The 22273-nt window shown below is 32.3% G+C and overlaps 2 protein-coding genes across 6 annotated transcripts; one reads left to right on the plus strand and one right to left on the minus strand.

The window, feature by feature from the left end:
- Positions 1 to 39: 39 nt before the first annotated feature.
- On the minus strand, positions 40 to 17157 carry LOC130612617 (mutS protein homolog 4-like). 5 transcript variants are annotated; one of them, XM_057433956.1, is made up of 31 exons: positions 16905 to 17149; positions 14150 to 14252; positions 13407 to 13534; positions 13177 to 13262; positions 13038 to 13100; positions 12370 to 12493; positions 12005 to 12071; positions 11663 to 11687; positions 11313 to 11409; positions 11080 to 11184; positions 10481 to 10519; positions 9678 to 9758; positions 8855 to 9045; positions 8032 to 8151; positions 7885 to 7897; positions 7542 to 7595; positions 6174 to 6355; positions 5848 to 5860; positions 5127 to 5172; positions 4739 to 4863; positions 4153 to 4253; positions 3603 to 3650; positions 3252 to 3419; positions 3017 to 3043; positions 2700 to 2745; positions 2558 to 2622; positions 2179 to 2249; positions 1865 to 1883; positions 1192 to 1276; positions 526 to 614; positions 40 to 413 (listed from the first exon to the last, which is right to left on the minus strand). In XM_057433956.1, the coding sequence occupies exons 1-31, from the start codon at positions 17032 to 17034 to the stop codon at positions 240 to 242; spliced, it is 2685 nt and encodes an 894-aa protein (XP_057289939.1). In that variant the 5' UTR covers positions 17035 to 17149; the 3' UTR covers positions 40 to 239. The 5 variants fall into 5 exon arrangements, 4 of the variants coding, with proteins under 4 accessions (XP_057289939.1, XP_057289941.1, XP_057289940.1 ...); XM_057433958.1 differs by lacking the exons at positions 13407 to 13534; positions 14150 to 14252; positions 16905 to 17149 and having other exon boundaries at positions 13026 to 13100; positions 13177 to 13231; XR_008975508.1 differs by lacking the exons at positions 40 to 413; positions 526 to 614; positions 1192 to 1276 and having other exon boundaries at positions 1867 to 1883; positions 2179 to 2286; positions 16905 to 17157.
- Positions 17158 to 17531: 374 nt separating this feature from the next.
- On the plus strand, positions 17532 to 20756 carry LOC130612620 (uncharacterized). Its single transcript, XM_057433962.1, has 2 exons — positions 17532 to 18073; positions 19431 to 20756. Exons 1-2 carry the CDS (start codon positions 17866 to 17868, stop codon positions 20477 to 20479), a joined length of 1257 nt encoding a protein of 418 aa, XP_057289945.1. The 5' UTR covers positions 17532 to 17865; the 3' UTR covers positions 20480 to 20756.
- The last annotated feature ends 1517 nt before the right edge of the window (positions 20757 to 22273 follow it).

Consider the following 22273-nt stretch of genomic DNA (forward strand, 5'->3'; position numbering starts at 1 on the left):
GGAGAAAAATAATTGGGGATACAAAGTATAAAATATAAGTAACAACATTCGAACTAATTTTTAGTTTAGAAAAATTAACATCGTTGAAACAAATTAAAAACTAAATATTTTCAGCCATTTTTCATTTTTTACCATGTAAACCAGTCTTGTCAGTATCAAAATACCTGGGTTAACAAATGGAAGCGGCCAATTATAAAAATCTTTGGGGAAATGGTGAATTTTCATGCTGGTGAGAACCTCTAGTCTTCATTACCTCCTTGTATCTCATTCTCGTATTGTGTTTTTAATCCTTTTAAATAAAACCGAAGTGTTTCGTCATCGAGTCGAGAATTCTTGGCAGCTTGTAATAAACGTGTACCCAGCTTAAATGTAGCTTTTTCTCGCTTAGTCAATTTTAATGTTCCTTGATTTACCTGAAGAAATAATAAGAGAGCTTAATTTTCAAGTTTTTTAGTAATATATTTAATGAAAGACAGATACCGAGCAGTTTGTCACATTTTTACCAAATAAGGCCGACTAACCAACCTTCCTTGCTTCTTTTATTTTTTCCACTGCTTCTCTTGCTGTTGTAAGCACCTCCTCCGGTAAATTTGTCATTTCTGCTAGCTCTAGACCTGTTAATAGATTACACAAAGAATAGAAAATTTAACGGGAACATTAAAGTCTATCTGGGCACCGTTGCAGATTTGGACAACTGGTCATGGGGACTACTACAGGGAAACTGTGGCGGCCGCCTGAGTTGTTGTTTTTTTATCAAGATCCTCAAATTAATTCATAAAGTCTGTAATTTGTACATTATAACTTGTGGTCTAAAGTTGTTTTGTCGATCTCCAATTAAATCACTGGGTGTATTTATTTAGCTCGTTTGACGCATTGTTTTAAAGATCAATAAGATACCGATGGCTTTTGTACGCCACACTTGGAACACAAATACTTCCAATTTTTCTGTGCAATAGATCTTTCGTAAAAGAATAGACTACGTCGGAATTGAACACGTGTACCCTACCACCCATCCGTCAAAAGAAGGGATTCGTGTCAGGCTTTATCCTTGTTTTGTTGCTTAACACGTGTTTCTATGATCATCATAACTGTGACTGATGTATAACAGTTTCTCAAACATTTTGGTCTTAATGGAAACCAAACCTAAGCTATCAAGAGTTTAGATTAATTCAAGGAAAGGAATAGTGTTACCGTAATGTTTCTCCTCTGTTCTTCCTTTTACTAACACGTGACTGAATGATATTTTTTCTTTCGCTTCATCACGGTTGAATACTCTCTAAAATATAACCAGAATAGAATAGATTTTCGCAAGAATTTAATTTCGCGACTTCACGAATTGAAATTTTGATTTTGTTTTAAGTTTTAATTTTTAATTTCTCTCATAAAATTTTTTTATTCTACACGTTTTTTTGAAGGAATACCAAATTTCTAACAAGGGCAGTCATTCTTCTTTTTTCTCTATTGTGGACCTATTGTTTTTAGCCCAAAATTACAACCTGGCATTTTTATACAGCATATTTTTATAAGCATAAAGAATAAGCGTGTAGCATAGTTTACGATAATTCACTAAATGATGGCTTTCCGTCATCCATCACCGTCAAAGTATATGTCACAATCAGATTCACCAGGGAATCGTCATTCTCAGGACCTAGGTACGAAGTAACCGACTAATGAATTTTCATTTCTACAGCTAGCACAGAACATATTGTCTCGAATGGAAACAGTGACAATTAAACTATTTTGCGAGAGTGAATTTTAGCAAGATATCTTTTCTGTTACATGAATTAGCCAATTTAATTTTCCAAGATCAATCTTTTCTGCTCCATTTCCACCTTAATTAAGAACAGCAAGCTGAGGCCCTTACCTGAACTGCAAGATGGTAGCTGAAAAGAAACATAAAAATATTAATGTTGTCGGAGAAAAAACGTTGTTAGCTACAAAAAGCTGTGCTGGCAACACGATAACAATTATAAAATATAATATTTAATATACATTTAGTATTCAAAATGCCGCCTCGTGTTATTTGTGTTAATTTTCGCGCGCGAATTTCTAAATGTTAATAATTTTGGCTCACATTTCTTTTTCTTGCGCAACTGTGCCAAAAATTAGCACGCCTCAGGAAATATTTCGAAAAATAATCAAAACAGAGAGTGAAAGAGACTTTTACTTGTTACTCACTTCTCAACATTGGGATAAATATTTTCCAAGTCGCATATTTCCATAAAATGGGTAGCAAAGAATGTGAACGTCTAAGATGGAGAGAGACAACAGTTACAAGGCATCAGTCTAAGATGGAGAGTGAAAACAGTTGCAAGATAAAGGTGACAGAAAAACGTTACTTTGTCAAAAAACATGTTTTTTAGTACTGGAGTGCGACCAAATCTAATGTTCGAGTGTACACCAATTCTGAGGCCGATAACATTGGGTGACAAATCCTTGCTCGAACGGGACAATAAAACCCAGTTTAATTTTTGAGTAGCTAAATAATTGTGCGGGCTAAGCTTATTTTTGCAATAACATATGGCCTAGATAATATATATTTTAAGGTATATGTCACCTTTTTAGAGATAAGATATTCGCATATACTGTATGATATTCCAATACCTTCATCTATTCCAGTACCTGCAGGTACAAAATAAAAAATCTAACAAGAAAAACAGCAACACCAGCAACTTTAAGCAAAATTAAAGAACACTTACCTCGACCTAACTCATCCACTATCAAGAGCGAATTGTCACTGATATTCTGAAATAAAAGATTTTAGTCAAAATCTGCAAGAAATAAAATGCTACGCTATTTGTTAAGCAACTTAATTTTTGACTTAGTACTACAGTAAATAAAACCATCAATTAAAAAAATATTTTGGAGACAGAAACCAACGTTCGTTTATCACCTACATCCAATATTACGTATAACAAAGTTGCTTAGCATTCTTGTAAAATTTTAGTTGCTTAGAAACTGGTATAGTTTATAAAAAAATACGTGCACACTCTTTTGCATAGAAAGAAAAACTTACTTGGATAATATAATTCATTTCTTTCATCTATAGAAAAAAATAGTCATGGGTTATAAAATTTATGCAATATTTTTCATTCGAAGATAAGTAGTATTAAACTAAAAGTCATCAAGAATTCTTCTGCTACTACATCTTAATATGAAGTTTATACCATCTCACATTTGGTTGAGTAGTGGTACACTTTCCTTTACAAACCTTCTTATAGAACTCAACCGCTTAACATTCCAGCACACACCTCTAACATAAATGTCGAACAATTCGTTTCTATGTCGTCATCACTTCCAATGCGAACAAAAATTTGTTTCGCCAGTCGAAAAGAGGCATATTCAGCAGGTACAAACGACCCACACTGAGCCATTATCTGCAACAAAGCAATCTGACGCAGAAAAGTCGATTTGCCACTCTGCAAGAAGAATGATTGATGTTAACCACGTTTAAAATAATACATCTAGTGTGAAAATGAGAAATGTAAATCTGTTTTAAACGCAGACACGTCACTGGCATTTTTTAGTCTACTAAAAAGTGTCAGCATCGTAATGTTTTCTGTATTAATTTAACGTTAGTGTTGTCTACAATGTTCTCTTACCATGTTAGGACCAGTAATGACCATAAAGTTTGACACATCAGAAGCATACTAAAAAAAGGACTTCATAAAGAAAAGGATACTGTGATAATACAATTTAGGTGTGTCAGGTCAGACATTCAATTCAACATAACCAAGAATGTACACAGAGAAAGAGGAATCCTTTTAAAGCGATATTTTATAAGAAAACATTAGAACTGGCTAAGTCAAACACTCAATTCAGAACAATATCAGATTGGTTATTGACATCAACAAAAGGGTCCAGTTGAATTTAAGCTATCGCTAGTGCACAACTGATCAGCTACAAAGCTGGATTATATCGCCATGCTAGCCGCTAAGCAGAAAGAGGAATACTATTTTAAAGTCACTACCATGACTTTCCTCACTGGTGATTCAACCCTCAGCTTATCAACGTCAACTATGGATGATTAATAGAAAAAATATAAAAACTGTCTGACTACAATACAAGTGGAATATTATATGGACTCCTGAATGGTTTTGTTATTCAAATTTATTAAATCAGGGAAATATATTAACTTTAAAAGAGACATACTGCATCATTGGGAACAGGCGGGCCACTTAAAAGCACCATTTTGTCAAGTATCGGATGACGTCCTTGTTTAACTGCCAGCGTATCTGTAAACTCTGGTCTAACTAAAAATATACAGGGTAAGACAGATAAAAAAAACTACAATAGACAAGATTACATATAAATTAAAAAAAATTGTAAAAAGGTGGGAAAAAACGCAGCAGTACAAGCAATTTCTTTTTTCTTTTTACTTTTCCCTAATTTCTTTGACTCGTATACACAGATTTTAAAAAGCAACTGATGTTAACTTGATATTAAGGAAAGAGATTGACCGCAAAATTTTTGGCATTAAATTTTTAGAAAAACTCTTAATTTTCTGCCACGTGAGTTGTATCTAGCTTGTATCCGTTAGACACGTACCTGAATCATTCACCTTCCGCGGTTGGCGGTACAAACTATTTTTGAAGGTATATCTTTGTTGTTTGGACTATATAATATTTTATACGAGACTATTTTTGAAAAATCCGCTAAATACTGCAAAAACTACTTCTCCCAGTAAAGTATTTTTCTACTCGGTATAGAATTAAAGCGTATCAATTGTCACACTTACCATAACTTGACAAAGTGGCAGCATTTGCAAAAGATACGATCATGTCAAGCACTGATACGCATTCGGCTAATTTGTACAAGCAGCCAATCTTCTCTCTGATATTTTTCATCAATTCGCTTATAACGCTGCAAAATAAACTTTCAAGTTTAGACTATAGGAAAAATTAATCTTAGCGAATTTCTGTCAATTTTTGTCAAATTGGCAAAAAATATTGAAAAATTCGTTATCATGAAGAATTGGGATTTTTTCTATCTTTTGAAAAATGATCTACAACACTTTTTGCGAACATAGACTCATCAAATCCTCATCAAATAAACTCACTTTTAGTAAAATAAAAAGGTTTGGACGAAGAATAAGAGAAATGTAAAGACGTATAGTAAAATCTTACATATTCGAAAGAAAATAAATTTCTTCAAGTGATTCTTCCAATCTTGCTAAAATATAAACACATTAGATTCCCTGTTAAAATAGCAAAAAAAAAAAATTATTTTAAAATTTGTTGCGTATGAAATGACATCAACGTTTTATGTTTCTGTGCATAGAACTAAAGTAAATTCGTTTGGGTTAAAACCCTATTTAGGCCGGTTTTTTCCAGGCTCTGAACAGCTAGGGGGACGCCTTCTTCTCAAAAGTAATGAAGCAGGCATCGTATTGCACATTGGAGGAGAATAAAGAAAAAAATCTTGGATGACGTCATCTAGTTTAAAATGATGTCATCATATATTTACGAACGCAACAGTTGACAGGACACAAAAGCAGGAAAAGGGCTGAAATATGACTTTAGAAGTTATTTCTAAGAATATTTCAGTAAAAAAATTATTGGATTTCTTTCCGATCATCTGTTAACCGACGAGTCACGAAGACATAGACGTGACGTCACACAAAACATTTTTCGAAGATCCTGAAGGCAACTAAAAATGATGAAAAGTCACCAATTTGAACCTGACTTGAATAGGGTTAAGACTCCTTTTGCTCGTGCAACGTATAGACTCCAATAACCTGTATATGATTTATGAACAGAAATGGAAAAATATTGCATGAATGAATTGTTAGGATAAAACGACAGCAAAATAAGACATTAAATAAAAATATAAAGAAACTAAACTTACAATTTAACTTTATCTATAAAAAAAAGAAAACATTACCAACTCACGATGTTTTAAAATTGTTGAATTAATTTTTGCAGGTACGAATGATTTGAAATTGAAAAGCATTTCCGCGTATCAATAATGACGGGATTCATAAATGGCTGGATGATTAAAAAAACAAAGTAATGAAACAATAGGTGAGTAAGAATATATTTAATTTCTGATTTGATCTGCTTTGCAATGAAACATATTCCAAACATACAGAAACATACCAGTTGTATTATTCAGTGTATAAATATTAAGTAGAATCTGCCAACTGACAAGCTGGTGTAATCACAGAAACCTACCAAATCCTCCGTGGTACAACTTATAATATTTTTCGTTGTCACAACTTTGACCAGATTTGCTGGTAACTGTTTAGAAAGTCCCTCTTGACCCTTCGTATTGATTTGGATGTAAAAACCACGTGTTGTGTTATAGTTTGGAGTAAGTGGAAGACCTGACGATTCTGCCTCTTGTTTAATCATTTCTACAAGTATAAAAAAACAGAAACTGTATAAGTAAAATACGTGTCTTTTATAGTGCTAAACATTTCTGCGTGGTTTGTAATTTAATAATAGAGTTTTAAATATCTTGGCACCTCAAGAAGAATGAAAATAGTAGTAATCAAAACTGGTTAAATTAACAAAGACGAAAAGTGTGCTTACAGAAGGCAACAACGACACTAAGATTTTAAAAAAGGTTCATCTTGAAAAGAATTCTCTAAACCGTAAAATTCACACGTTGCTGATGATACATTTTAAATTTAAAGCTTTATATAATCAATTTTCGTGGATAGCTATATTCACGAGCAAATCTTTTGAATTACCCTCACGTTTCATCACCCGAATTTTTTTCCTTAAAAATGTTTGCCAATTCTTCAAAGCAGACAAGTTTCTGGTTTTTGACCAACTTAATGCTAAAATAAGAAACGTTAGAAACTAAACAAAAGACTAGATTTTTTATCGTATGGAAAATAATTTCTATTGAGTTTAGCTAACTGACAAAAGTATGATCGGTCTAACCTGACATGAGCCTATTTTCCCTAACTTACTTTGGATTGTCAAGTCATAGTTTTCTATAGGTCATTAAACATACATATCAGATTTTTGAGCACCTTACTGAAGAACATGAGTTATAGATCTACATATATATTTTTAAAACGGTTTGTTTACATTTATCAATATCATTTTATTAGCTAAGTTAAATGCAGGAAATATTTTTCTTTACAAAAAATATTAGCTCGTGGAAAATTCCACGAGATATAGTTCATCGTACAAATTTCCCGGGTCTTTATTTCGAGCATCTGTACCCACCTGTTAACTTGAAGTAATACAATTTACTCGGACAGGAATTATTACTATGATTATAAGTGCGATTATAGTGACGTTCTCGATTACAAAACCCTCGGTGTTTAAAGAAAAAATTCGTATACTTTGGCTTACAGACAAACAGACAGTAAGTATTATAATAGACTAGCTAGTAATCTGTGTTTACATCCACGAGTTCGCTCGTCCATTTTTATGTCATGTTTCGTGTATCCGTAGTTCAACTATAAATGTGCAGAGACTGCTATCGCTACTGTGGTACTATTTGCGCAGAGAAAGACACAATACGGCTATAATTAATATAGAGACAATAACATACTTTGGAAATAAGAAAAAAAAATCATTCACCTGAAATGTCATCCACAACTTCACAATGCGTCCTCCTGGCTACGTCGAGCAAACCTTTTAGGAAAACGATGTTGTTTTATTACAATTATTTTCAGAGGTTAAATTTTTGCGAGAATTAATTTTTTTAAACTTAATTCACAAAGTAAAATTAACTTAAAACCAAAAGGGTTCACAAAATTAAATCCACCAGAAAAAAAATAATTTGTTTTAGTTCTTCTTGTTTTGTGTTCACAAGTAAACTACTCTATACTTTTCCTAAAAACAAACCCACCCAAGATTGGGATCCACAAACATTTAACCCTTTATAATATACTATAGCAGAATCAATTCAAAACATACATACCGTTGACGTTAGGCTAAAATAAAATAAAAAGTATAGATTTTTATCTATGCAACAAAAATTAATCTCTAGTCACTCCTAATAAAAGCAATACCGTAAATTAGGATTTTTAATAATAAAAAGAAAAGATAAATTAAAAGCTAGCTATACCTTGACTGCAAATAACTTTTGAGTTTTCATATTTAATGTTCCCTTTTGGTATCTTGTCTCATCGTGAATAACTGTGTGAATACTGTCAAGAATAATTTTGAATCTGTTATCATCTAGCGACTAAAAAAAGCAAATATTCAACGTAGTATTTTTTCAAAGCAACAACATGAGCTAAAACACAAAATAGAATCGCAAAAAAATAAATTAAAGTTATTAAAGGGGCTACGGAACGGCTGTTGGTTTTCGACTTTAGTGACTTACACGAAAGTCGAGCTGGAGGCTATTTTTCCGACATGTATGTAATTTATAGACTCGAAAATATAGATATATCTAGAATTTTTATTTTCTCCAGTCTTGGTCATGTTTTCATCCAGAATGAGTCTTGCTGAAATATTTCTTTGTAATATACTTTTCGGAAAAAAAATATTGAACCAGCGAGCAAAGTGCGCTGGTCTGTTCATTGCCCAAAACGCGTTTACCGGATTTTTAATATGTGCGCGGGATATGCGGAATGTGAGCATTTTAACCGGTTCGTAGCCCCTTTAAAGACATAACTAAAATTGTGTTTTTCAGAGCCCAAAATAATAAGAATTTATTAACCGCCATATCTAAAAAATAGCACAATCTTTCTGCGAAATATTTGTTGGTGCATTTAAATCCTTAATAAGCCCAGTTCATACTTCCACTCTTATTACACTGGGAACGAAGTACAAAAAAATTATCAAAAGTTTCAAAATTACTAGGTTGACTCTATCAACAAGTAAAGCAACCCACCTCAATATCATCACTTTTTTTATCAAAAACTTAAAACACTAATTCTCACTTTATGGTAAGCTTTAAATAGATTATTTTCACTCCCAGTGAGAGCTTGATGTAACGTCTGTACCAATTCAATGGTATGTTTCAGATATATCACCTCTGATATCTTTCTTTCAAATACTTTCAAGCCTTCCTTCTTTGGGATTTGAATTAAGGATGATATCAAGTGATCGACATCCAGAAAGCGGCCGAGTACTGCGACAAAATGGAAGTGTTCTCACAAGAAAAAAGATACAACTGCAAACAGCAAATGTACATAGCATTCGTAGAACTGTTCAGTATGAAATATCCATTTATTTCCAGTTGTATAATATAGCTCGAGTTTTAAATTTTATAAAAAACCTGATAACTTAAAACCTACTAAAAATAGCAAGATTAACGATACTGTTAAATAATATCAGTTTTGATTTCTATGCGCTGCTAAGATATTATAAGAGACTTCACAATGACATACACATTAGATGAGCTTGCATTTTCTTATTTTTATTCTTTTACAAATTGTTGTACTACCATAATACTTCTAGCTATCTAATGAGACAGAACTGTTATGGAAATGTTATTTAATTTATTTACTACATCTGAGTCTTAAAATAACGTTTTTATAAACTAAGGTCATGTTGAAAAAGAATGTGTGAAAATTCCAGCATTTTTAAATTTCCTATAATTGTATCAACTGAAATTTAGATCAACATTCGTATCATTTACACCTGTAAAATAAAAGAGCTTCTACAGGGATAGATCTATATGAATGGAGATTAACTACACAGTGAATAATGCAGATTGGATTACAAATCTCAGGTACAAAAAGAAAAACAAAATTACATTACCTGCTTGTAGATTTAAGAAAAGCTCCTCTTTCTCGATCAGTTCGTCGACACAGTCATACCTGCTCTCAATAGTACATAAATCTAGCAAAATTAAAAATGGATGCAAGAAACAATTTTTTAACAGAATATACGATGTTTGCTATGGCTCCATCCTCTTTCAATTTAAAAGCACTTCTCTGCTATGATTCCAACAATTCTCTTCCGTATTTTACAACTTCTCTTCTGCACTTAACAAATGACGACCAAAGTTCTCGAAATCATGGTGTAACCAAGAAAATTATTTAAAAAATAAAGGAACACCTTAAACGGAATGTCATGTTTTTTTATTTGAAGTTTATGGTCCACTAAAATACACATAAAATTTTGGTGAGTTATTATTAATTATTAAAAACACTTGATCTTTTTCATGCATGGGAGCCGGTATGTCTTCTTCAAAAACATGAGTTAACAAAACCCAGTTCAATCAATATTACAGACCAGAATTGGATCTGGGAATTTTGGGAGTTCATGGGAGAGAAGTTAAGGAAGCAAAGAAGAGAAATGTTTTCACTAAGAAGAGAAATGTTTTCACTGAAAAAAAAAAATTTAATTTGAGAAATTAAGCTATAAGGGCCATCATAGGAAAACTCTTTAGGTTCATCGCATTCTGTTTGTTTTTATAATCAAGTCAAAGGTTTACTTTGCCCTGAATTCTCAAATTTCCCTAGGTCATAAAAGCATTTGAAAGGTGATACGATAACTGTATTAAGATAAATGCCAGCCCAGTTACTAATATTTTCTAATTGTGAAGACTATGTACATACCACATGGCGGTTGCAGTATATTTGAACGAAGTAAGCGAGCTGTTAAAAGTGAAAAAAACAACACATATCACACATGTATGCATAACAGTAGCTGCAAGCACAAAGTAACAAGCAGACAAAATACTTAAAAAAGGGATAAGGAAATTTATTTGAACATTCACTTGAGATGACCTTTAATGGTTTCGGAGCGACATTATCAGCCTACGATGCTACGCAGATACTCCAAACGTTGTATTAATTCTATTTGCTTTAATTTTCTATGGAGGCTAATTTCATCTCAACTAAATTCAATGATAAGGTACACTGGGGAAAAACCATAGCAAGTAGTCCAGAGGAATAGATAATAGTTAGCAAGGTATAAGGAAGTATATAGAAATATTTAGTTTGTGATATTAAAAAGGCTAGACTGAATTTTTCAATGTTGACACCTAAAATGTTTTTGATTCATTTCTCATTTTTGTAATGTTTTTATCCCATTTTTTGTATTCTGTTTTCTTTTTTTTTTCCCTTATATTCTAACTTGGGAAAAGTCCACTTGATGCTAAATAAACATTTGAGGAATTATTTGAACATATCTGACTTCAGCAAAAGATACGCACCACCGCCAGCAGTCTTGGTGTGATTCAGAACACCATAAAGTGATTGTTCACTTTTAGGATCACAAGCATTAACAATCAGTTCCAGGCTCCTTGCTGCAGATCCATCTAAAATGTTTTCAAAAAAATAAAAATGATCATGTTTTTGCAGAAAAAAGTACATGCAACTAGTTTTTTATAAACTTAACAAAAACATCAAAAAGTGTAATTACACTTACTACTAATACCATCCTTACCAATTAATGTTGTATTTTCACCTCCCTTGTAAACAATTTTCAATGAAGCTGGTGCAAACACAATATTTTGTATAAACTCCACATACTTTAATAATGCCTACAATAAAATATCATAACACATTGATTTATCAGTAGGGATTCATTAAAAACTTGCACTAACAATTTCTTCTAATGCTTGTCTGCTGAATTGCAATTTCAGAGCATTAAAAAGTTTTGTTAACAAAGAAAGAATAAAAAAAATAACCAACTGATTACGAACTTATTTCTGTGCAATGCACAGGATCTAATCTCAAGAAAAACGACTAGCTAATATTTGTACAAATCTCTAAGTAAACTATGCAATAACTTACAGCTGTGGTTGCTAAGCAATAATACCTAAACAAAAGTGAGTTGTGTAACCATTGCATCAATGAGGCAATTTCATCAAATATGAATGGTTGCAGACCAAAAACATTTAATATTGCATGTCTTGTTACTTTTTAAAATTTTAAAATACCCCCCTCCCCAATAAAGCACCATGGAGTGTCTTATTGAGTATAATATTTGGTAGTAAAGTCTTACTAAACTGAATTATGTCTAATAATCTCTTAACATAGAACTAGTTTTCAGCTAGTTCTAGCCTGGAAAACCAACAACCATCTAATTTTTAAAGGTGTGTTGTCATATCACAGACAAATTTTAATAATACTTACTTTGACTGAACATCCATTTCTACTGTGTTAAATTCAGGAACACACAACTGCTTGATATATTCTAAACCTAAAAAAGTGATACACACGATATACTAACATTTTGACTTTTTTAACAAGTAAAGTGATCGGATTGGTTAAGTTCTTTTAGTTACTTTTAGCAAGAGTTTTGGTAAATATTTTTGTTATTTAATTACTTTTAAGCATTAACACAATATCCGTTTAAATATCCAAGGATAAATCATCTAAAAAAACTACATCATTTCAACGAAGAACAACATCGTGAAATTTATTAAAAATTTATAATGGAAAGCTAAAATTTAGAAGGTTAGTCAATGTAATTAAAAAAAAGATTCAATGACATATACCTTTGCTTTCATTAAAATACTTCCTTTGTACAGTGGTCAGTGTTGTGTAAGGGAACTGATCTGTAATAACTTGAAATAAAGCTGACATATTTCCGTTCTCACAAGCTGTGTTTGGCATTATCACCTAAAGTCAAAAATCAGTGCATTTGAAGACTATAAAAAATAAACATGAGGCAAATAGCAGAATAGTGTGATTTACACACGATTTAGAAAGATAAATGCTATTATTATTAAATTATTAAAGTGAAGATTAAAACAAAGATAAAGCTGCTTTCTTTTTACCACCGTTGCGTTCCAAATTTGATTCAGTATGTAATACTTTGATTGAGTTAATAATAAATTAAGTAACACAAAACTGTTCCAAATTTAATTTGGGGTAGCCAATAAAAGTTCAGGGTAGCTAGTAAAAGTTTATGTATATCTTTATGAGCCCAAAATGCTAAGAGACATGCCCCAGGAACTGCAAAGACACCTTAGAAAATGCAAACTTTGTTTATTTGCGATTCTTTTCATTCCAAAAAAGCTCATTGCAAATCATGGTAGTGTCTAAGGGAGCCAGTAGTTTGTTGCAAACTTACAACTAAAAAAATGGTACTGCCCATGGATTTTGTAAAACTTGACACAAAAAACCATATCAATTTAAACAGTGTATATACTTCATTTCATACTTCTATTGGTTGAATAATTTGCATCTTTGTCAATATTTTAACATATGTCGGGCCATCAGAAAACTAAACAAAAACATAACTTAAAACTTCTGAAGCAACTTAATCTTTGAGCAGTGAAATGTGATAAATAAATTCATACCTGGGACAAAACTAGCTCTGATCCTTTCAAATCAATTTTAGCTAACCCTATTTCACCTTTTGCAAGTCCACGTCCTTCAACAACAGCTAAGAGAACCGATATTTATTATGTAAAAGACATATAGAATAAAACATTTACAAAATTTGCATGACTTGTATTATTTACACCATTATGTTTTACTACTCAAAATTATATACACTCTTAGTATTTGCAGCACAAAAAGACCTTACCAACGATACTGCTACTTTGGATAAGATGTGGAGTACCAGTAGTTCTTGGTGTTCGGCGGGATCCTGGAACAGTACTTATACTTCCCCCAGTGAATGGTGTATGTTGGCGAAGGGCTCTTGACGAGTTGCTGCAAATTTAACAAGTGTCATGCTATTAAAATTTCATTTTTACAGAAGAAGTAAGCAAAGAATACTTTATACAAACAAGTCGTTCCATAATAGATCATACAATTAATGTCAGGTCAAAAGACAAGTCTTTATATTTAATCCTTATATTTAAAAATTGCTGTAACGAAAGATTTTTATGTTAACTTTAACACTGAAATTTAGGAAAAAAATGCCTTATAGAGAATCGGCCTAATAGTGTCATTTATAGTTTATATTGAAGAAATGATGGTGCCACCATAAAAATCAGATTCAAAGCACATTGCCGATTTAGAAGACGCCTCTTCTGCACACTTTTCTAATTTTTTGGTGTTTTTATAAATACATCTGAGTAGCTAATACAGTTGAGTTTTTAACATGAAAAATTGTAGTAGGCTTTTATAGGACCATGTTTTATCATAAAATTTTATTGCAGACCAACATGCAGATCTTAGGGACGTCACCAAACATTCAGGAGGCCTGGAACAGGGAAACAATTGAACTTGGTTAATAAACCTAATTTTTCAAGAAGTATAGTGTAATTGAGTTTCCTGTATTTAATTAATAATTGCCTTGAAAAAAAGAATGAACAAGTTTACCTTGATTTAGCACCAAAACTAGATGATTTTCTGACAGGATAAATCTTGCTGCTTGTTGTTCCAATATTTGACAATGTTAGGTGTGGTGTATCAAGATTGAAAGCTAAGAGTAAATTATATAAAAAGCTTCCAAAGGTGTTACAGAAATTGGAGTACCATGGTTAGCCAAAAACAGCATACAACCTTCTCGAATAGCGTCTAGCCCAGTCTGTTTTGCAGTACAATATTATGCAGTTTTAAGACTTTTTTACTTGAGTCCTCACTCAAGTTAAAAAAAGTAGCTAGGGAGTTTCTTGCCTAGAAAAAAAAAGGTGGCAGACATTATGGCTAATGGCATTCAGCTTTTTTGTTGTACGAGCCACTGTGTAGGGCCGATTTTGTCCTTCTGCAATTCTGTCCTAATTTCCATTGTGTTCGCAAAAAAGTGCTGCTATCACATTTTCCTATAATTCCTTTCATTGATCAATTTTTAATATAAGTATTATGATTATGTGGCTGCATTTTTTCCTTTTGCTTTATGTTGGTAATAAAAATGGAAGTGGTAGTACAAACCTGTCATTCTTGAAAGTAGTTATTATTTAATGCTTTATACCATTTTATACTTATATGTTTTATACTTAGATGTAATGCTATTTATGCCATTTTGGAGTAAATTTGATTGTATTTTATACTTTATGAGTAATTAGAAGATGTTTTTAATACAAAATTAGAATTATGAAGAATAGGTGGATCTCTAAGAGGTTAAGTAAACTTTCAATTAAACAACAAAAGTTAAAGGAGTAACCTGGGAGGGAGCATTGCACGAGTAAGTAAAAGAACGACTGAAAAAAACCAAAATAAGAATTTATTTATTTTTTGGAAGGAAATATTGACTTTATCCAAATAACTAACTTTTTTTCTAATTGGTCTTTCACACCTTCAAATTGAATAGGAGTTACGAATGAATGTTTTTAACACGTACCATCCCCTTGAGTATAATTTCTCAAAATAAAAAATATTTGATTTTCCTTTCCGAACAGAACTGACCAACTTGAAAAGAAAAAACACCTCAAATCTCTCATTTCTAAAAATGTCACTCCGTTCATGTCTTTAAAAAAACAAAAGAAGAAAAATGTAAAAAAAATAATTCTCCAGCAAAAGGAGACTGATTAGACATCAGAGTAAACATCAATCTTCTTTTATGCCAGCCTGTTCTGTTTCTGCAAGACGCAGAAAAATGTTAAAGGACTTGTAAAGTTCTATTTCTATGGTATACTCAGTTATGTTTTTGTGAATAATAATATTTAAAAGGACAACCTTCTGAATATTTATCGCCTTGGAAGTGTAAAAGTATCACCATCATCATGAGTATGCTTGAAAAGGGTGATAAAAAATCTTTAAAACAGTTTTTCATAGTGTTCTTTTTTGTATACCATCTATTACATTTTAAATCTCCTTTACAAAACTACAGAAGCTCTACAAGGGAGAGTGCTACTGTGCTGAAGCCAACGTGGTAATCTAAGGGATTTTATCTTCAAAAAACAACGACTCTCTAGATATTACATCTTAAAGACGAAAGTTTAAGTTAAAAATGCCTTTTTTGGAAAAAGTAAAATAAATAGAAATTGGGGACTTTCTGGAAAACAAGTAAAAAATCATTTTACACCATTTTATCACCATTCTAAAGAATATCCTATGAGAGTTGGAAATGAAGTAGTTTTGTAAATGAAGTCACTTTTTTAAAGGCAGGAAAAAATGTCTCTATACTTTACAAGGTAAAAAGTTTCAAATTATTTTTATATCATTTGATAGGTATTTAAAAATGCTTCTTTGGTGTTTATGAATGAATAATCTTTGATTAACTATAGCTGAAAAAATTGAGATTCTAAAAAAACATGCTTATAAGGTATACCGTCACTGTTCTGCCCAATCTTAGGACGCTGCCTAATCTTTGAACATAAAATTGCCCAATCTTAAGACTGGGCAGGGCGTCACAAGATTGGGCAAAAGACCATCTAAGGCCCATCTTTGGCGCCTTTTAGATTTTAAAGAAGGGATGTACCGTACGAGCTCTGTTTTTTGCAGGTCCCAACAAACATTCTCAGGCACATTAAAACATCATACTTCAGAATCAGAAAAATCGTATTTAACCATATTATTAGTTAGCTAGCTGTTAATTTCATTGGATGAGATGTTTAGCCAGCTAGCGAGCTGTAGCCAGCTAGCTAATATCATAGTCTATTGAAGAAAAACCTGATAGACTATGCTAATATGGTTGAGTAGTTTCAATTTTTTATACATAAAATACATGGTATATATAAATTTTTGACCTTTTGATTTTCCAAGAAAAGTTTCAATTTAAAGTTCCTATTAAAATTCTAAAAATTTTATTGTTCTGTTTGTCTTCCACAATTGTTCTAAGATTGGGCATGTACGTCCATAGATTGGGCATTTGTCACTGTCGGAAGATTGGCCTGGCCAGTCTTAAGACAGGGTGCGTTCCAATATTGGGCAGAACATCACCACCTTAACAGAAAAATATAGCTAGCTAGGCTAAGCATGACAAATCAAACCACAGGATGGTGCTTACATAAACTAGACAGAACAAATGAGTTAATCACACTATGAATCAACATTACAATTTAAAAGGAAAATGAAGGTGAGGATATAGCTATCTATCTGGCTTGTTTAAAAGAGTTTCAGCTCTCTTTTTCATTTTATTTCTGTACTTTTGCCGCGAAACACGTCAGCTGTTATAAGTTTAAGAAATACTTACAATACTTAGCGCTTTTTTCTGAAAATGTCAAAGATTCGTCAGTTTTTCGACTATTACAACTAGTCCTACCACTGAAGATAGACGATATCTTGGTTCTTGAATATACTCCTGATGAGCTACCGGCGTCCATTATTGTCAGACACTTTCAGTTTCGCTTCGACCATTTTACCCAGAAATTCCCGCTTGGGGAAAACAAAGAAGATTTATGCTGAATAGGGAAAGGTAATGGTGGCTGTTTTAGAACAAAAAAAAATAAATCCGGGCATATTTTTAGTTAAAAAAGTATTTTTCTTATTTCTGTAATTAGTAATTAATAAAAATTGAATAACACAAGGGAAATTTTGTGATCACATGCTAGAGCGAGCATGACGCAATCATCATGGAGAAGATATAAAGTTGGCAATCATGCGATAATGTAATAGCTTTTCTAGACAACTACAGTATAACAAAGACGTGCTTTTTTCGCAAAAAATTGGAGAAAATTATTTATTATAAGCTGCATGTTGTAATACTTATTGATTAAAATGATTTGGAAATCCCTAAATGTTGTCCAGATGAAATAACAATATCCTTCGTGTACACTTTAGTATAATTGACATCTCGGTATAGACCTACCCGCGTTGTTTCTTCCGGCTTTTTTGGCTGCCACTTCATGAAATTTGTATAGAGAAAGAAGGATGTTATCAGATTGAAATGATCATTAACCAAGAGCTTTCTGGATTAGATGTTAAATTAACAGCTGTGATGTTTACTAGAGAATTACAGATAGAGCTTGATATTGTTGAAGTTGTAAATATTGTTGTTTTATTGGTGTTACTTGTTAGATTAGTGCAAAAGATTGGTTTAAAAATTTTGAAAGATTTGGCTTGTATAGACATTTTTGTTTCAACAAAAACATTTGTCGCAATTTGGACAATTTTTACGAAGTTAAAATTTTGCAAAAAGTCGCATTTTCTGCATTATGGATACTCTCCTCACGGCCTTCCTGTCATCTGGAATGCAGCATACGCCACACCAAACAAGTTTTAAAATTCCTGGTCAGAGTTGGATTGATAAAGACAATATAAATTGTATTATCCCATCAGTAGTAGATAATATTTGCATGAAGTCCATAATCACAAAAGAAAAAGAATATCCATGGCAATATTACAAGATGGCAGCAACAACAGGTCTGTGTGTGTAGCTAGCTAGGGTTATCAGTTCGGGAGATGACATATAGGGAAATGGTTTCCCATATAGGAAACTGTTTCCTAAACTAATTTTTTTGATTTTAATTTGCAGTTCCCTTTTGAGTAACCGTTACCCATTCTTAGAACCATTTTGCGGAAAGAGGCTACAATAATTTTTTTCTTTCTGTTAAAATTTGTGGGAAATTTCACTGTTTCAAATCGGAATCGGAAACTGTGAAGTTTCCCAAATGGGAAACCGTTTCGCAAATAGGTAGTGGTTTCTCTTTTTCACTCAACTCCTGAACTGCTTATGTATATTCAAATAGATGTGCATATTTTACATGGCTAGCCTCACAAATATCAAGGGATATACCCTGTCTATTATTTCCAGGAGAGGCCATGGCTTAGATGGAGTGTCCTAAAGTATTTAATGCTCATTTTGAGCTACCCAAACCCAATTAGGGTACATGCTGTACTAGACAGCTCACAGCAACATCCAACAGCCCACACAGTGAGCCATCTACCAAATTTCCCTCACATGACTTCAGTTAACCCAGGGCTAAGAGTACGGGAGCTATATAACCACTAATCTACGGCGCCAGTTTGTTTTATTCCATTCCTTAATTTGTGAGTGACCCCATATGCAAATCAACAGGCAGAAAATGCAGGCATATTAGACCAGTTCATTTTAAAATGTTATTTCTGAGTGCAGCGTTCTTTTGCTGTTAAAATTAAAATATAGTTTACATTTAATGAGATTTATGTATTAATAAAAGAAAACTTCTAGCAACGAAAAAATGACTTTCTTTACCCAAAGTCTGCATTTTATTGCCTCTTAATATTTCTGATTTTTTTTTGCACATGCCCATGCACAAGAATTCCATCAAAACATTAAAAGCTATATATATATATATACATATATATGTGTGTATATATTAATATGCCTACAATAAATTCTGCATACCTATAAAATCAGGCCTTTTCAGGAGAGGCGTGCAATAGCACGAGCACACCTACATACATAAGCAAAATGGCTTAGGCGTGCTATTGATAGCACCTGTAAAATGACAAATTTTATAAGAAGTTAACCAGTGCAGCACACCCAAAACCACACTTAAAATACTTGAGGCGTGCTTTTTGGCACACACATATTAAAATTTTCCTGAAAAGGCCTGTAAAATCGTTTGCAGCATAACTTTTTTTGCCAATTTAGCATTCTATATGTTTCATGAAGCCTGGTTTTTTAGTATTTGGCTATGAGCTTAGCCTTGCTCTGAAGATTTGTGATATGTGAATTAAAACATTTTATTTTTATATTGTGTTAACATTTGCTGTCATTTTAATCAATCTTTACCAGGTTTTCAACAGTTTGGTAACCCAGAACTGTCTACAGAAATTGATGTAAATCCACTAGCCAATACAGAAGTTTCAGGAACCGAGGCACCATATTCATCATACTTAACCCACCAAATGTATCACAAACTTAAACAAAAAAGAATTTCTTCACTTATTTACATTGCTGCAAGGTGTTGCCTTAAACTTGGATGCATGATTACAAGTGAACATTCTGATTTAACACCCCATGAATGTTGTACAGAAATGGCTAATCAAAATATCCACTGTGTTTGTGAAAACCTCCAAAATGGTAATAGATGTTGTAACTTGCATAATCTTTACATCCAAAATATGAAGATAAATAATAACAGTATATCATGGACAGTTACGTACTTAAAAAATGATTCTTGCAATTATGAGATCAGTGTTGCCAATCCCATATATGACATTTCAATGGAATCTACCAATTTTGTTGATATATCTACCGACTCCTTTGAAATTGAATTCTCCAGCCATGGCAGTGACACTGAAAATGTATTTGAATTGGAATCGAATTGCTTGCAAGGGTTCACTTTTCATATACATGGTGGTAGTGTTGAAGGTAGTAATGATGATGACAGCGAAGGTGATAATGAAAGTTTGGTTTATGAAACTTCTGATGATGAAGATGATGATGAATATTGCTTTTATTCCTTCGAAGTTGAACCTGTTGAGAGTATGTCATGTGACACAAGTGGTATATTTCATGAAGATATCCCTGCTATGCTTGATATCAGAGTCAATACTTCAAAACAAAAGAACATATCTAAGTATCATCAAAAGTGCGTATGTGGAATGGAAAATGAACCAAGTAAGAATAATATAAAGGATAACAACAACCAAAAGAAAAAAGTATCTTTTACCAAAGATGTAGAAGTTCATCATTTAATCGCTTGGAAGCATGCTTACAACCAATCTCGCAAAAGTTTCTGGGTTAAAATTGCTAATGATAGAGCTCATTTTCTAAGACGTATTCAAAATGTGGAGAAGGTTTTAGATCCTATTCTTCGAAGTAAACTAGAACATTGTTAAATAATCACATCTCGTTTTACTTTTGTCAATTTAAATTAATATTTTTTTGGCATTAATTTTCAGTTCCAGTTGAAGTTTTTTCTATTTGAAGATTTTAATCTTATGTATTTTATTAATCGTATGTATTTTAACTTACAAAACATATTTTGGAAAAGAGTGATACTAAACATATAAATATAAATACAACATATAAATGTATTATTTATATACAATAACTTGAAGTAGTTTGTAAAGCACCCTGCGTATTTATAATTTTCTTAATATATATATTTTTTTATGCGGGAATATTTATCTTCAAATTTTACTTGGGAATACTTTATTGGAAGAAATCTTCAAAAGAGAAATGTTATTTTCGGAGATCAGTCCCGTGTAAATATTTTTTTCGCCCCAACTGCGAAAAAGACAAAAAGAATGATGGTGCAGGTACATCCTCTGTTTCGATTGGTGTTTAGCGAAGATTATGAATGTAATAAATAAAATTGGGAAAGTTTACAACAATATAGAAACTTGCTTTAGATCGCTAGAGGACTGTACACAAAAGCACAAAAATCAAAATATACCGTGGATCAGGGAAAATAAGGTTATTTTATCAGAGCAACATCCTAATTTGTATTTATTGTTAATCAGTGTATGTGATTTTTGTATACTTTGTGAAACTCCCAGAAACTCCAAGTATATTCACTGATTTTTCGTGTGAATTAGGGAAAAACATGTTTTTCACCCTTTACCTTGCGAATTTAATATATATAAGGTCACGTGACTAAGTCGAACTTTCAACACAAATCAATCGATGCCAGGAAGATACAAAAATTTCGCCAATAACAATTTGTTTTTTTCTCTTTAAATGTGGTCAGCGTTTGTAAATGTGGATTACTAATGAAATTGTTACTGGTTTGTTTGATTTGATTTGTATTCATTGAAGTACAGGAATGAAATTCAGCAAATGAATTTCTAAACTTCATATTTTTTTGAAAAATTTTTTTCCTATAAATTTTCCTGTGAGGTCAGCATACAATTTCATCATCTCTTGTAATTACATCATCTCTTGTAATTACATCGTGAAATTTTCAAAATTATGCAAATTCAGCAAGTATTATGACAAAATAATATAAGCTTACAAGATGACTTATCATTATTTACCGTGATAGGGTAGTGATAATATTTTCCCCCATGTCCGTATCTGTGCACATTTTCAATCAAATATTGAAATCTGTGTATGTCTTTAATAACTGTTTCTTGAAACCAATTAACCTTCGGAGATGAAATACAATGATTTTCGTTAAGAATTGGGTTAAAAAATTAAAAAACGTATTAAGCTATTTCACAAGATTTTAGGAGGCGTCATCGCCACCGTAATTTCCCGCGTGCGATCTTACAAAATTAAATGTAGGTAAGCAAGAAGAAAATTCCGTTACCCTTGTACACAGGGCCACTGATTTGGTATGGAGAAGTTCTTTCAAAATTCAGGCCGAGTATGTAAAACCGTAGCAAAGTATTATCAAGGGTTGTGGGGTTGTACAAGGTGAAGCAGGCGTTTTGTGTTTTTGCTGTAAAAGGAGCTAAAGTCTTCCCAAAAGTAAGGTTTTTAGTTATCAAAAGTCCTTTTTAGATTAGAAACGAATGTTTATTTATAGCCCAATAAATAACAGTCACATCCGTAGTTTTAACACTTGAACATGCGGATGTTAGAGCATGCGGATGGAAAATACGTCCGTTTAGTACGATCCAATCCTTTCAATATCTGACAGGATTTCCAAAATCAAAACTTCTTTATCTACCTTAGGTAGCATACAA

This window comes from Hydractinia symbiolongicarpus, chromosome 10, assembly GCF_029227915.1.
Source record: "Hydractinia symbiolongicarpus strain clone_291-10 chromosome 10, HSymV2.1, whole genome shotgun sequence".
Classification (NCBI taxonomy): Eukaryota; Metazoa; Cnidaria; class Hydrozoa; order Anthoathecata; family Hydractiniidae; genus Hydractinia; species Hydractinia symbiolongicarpus.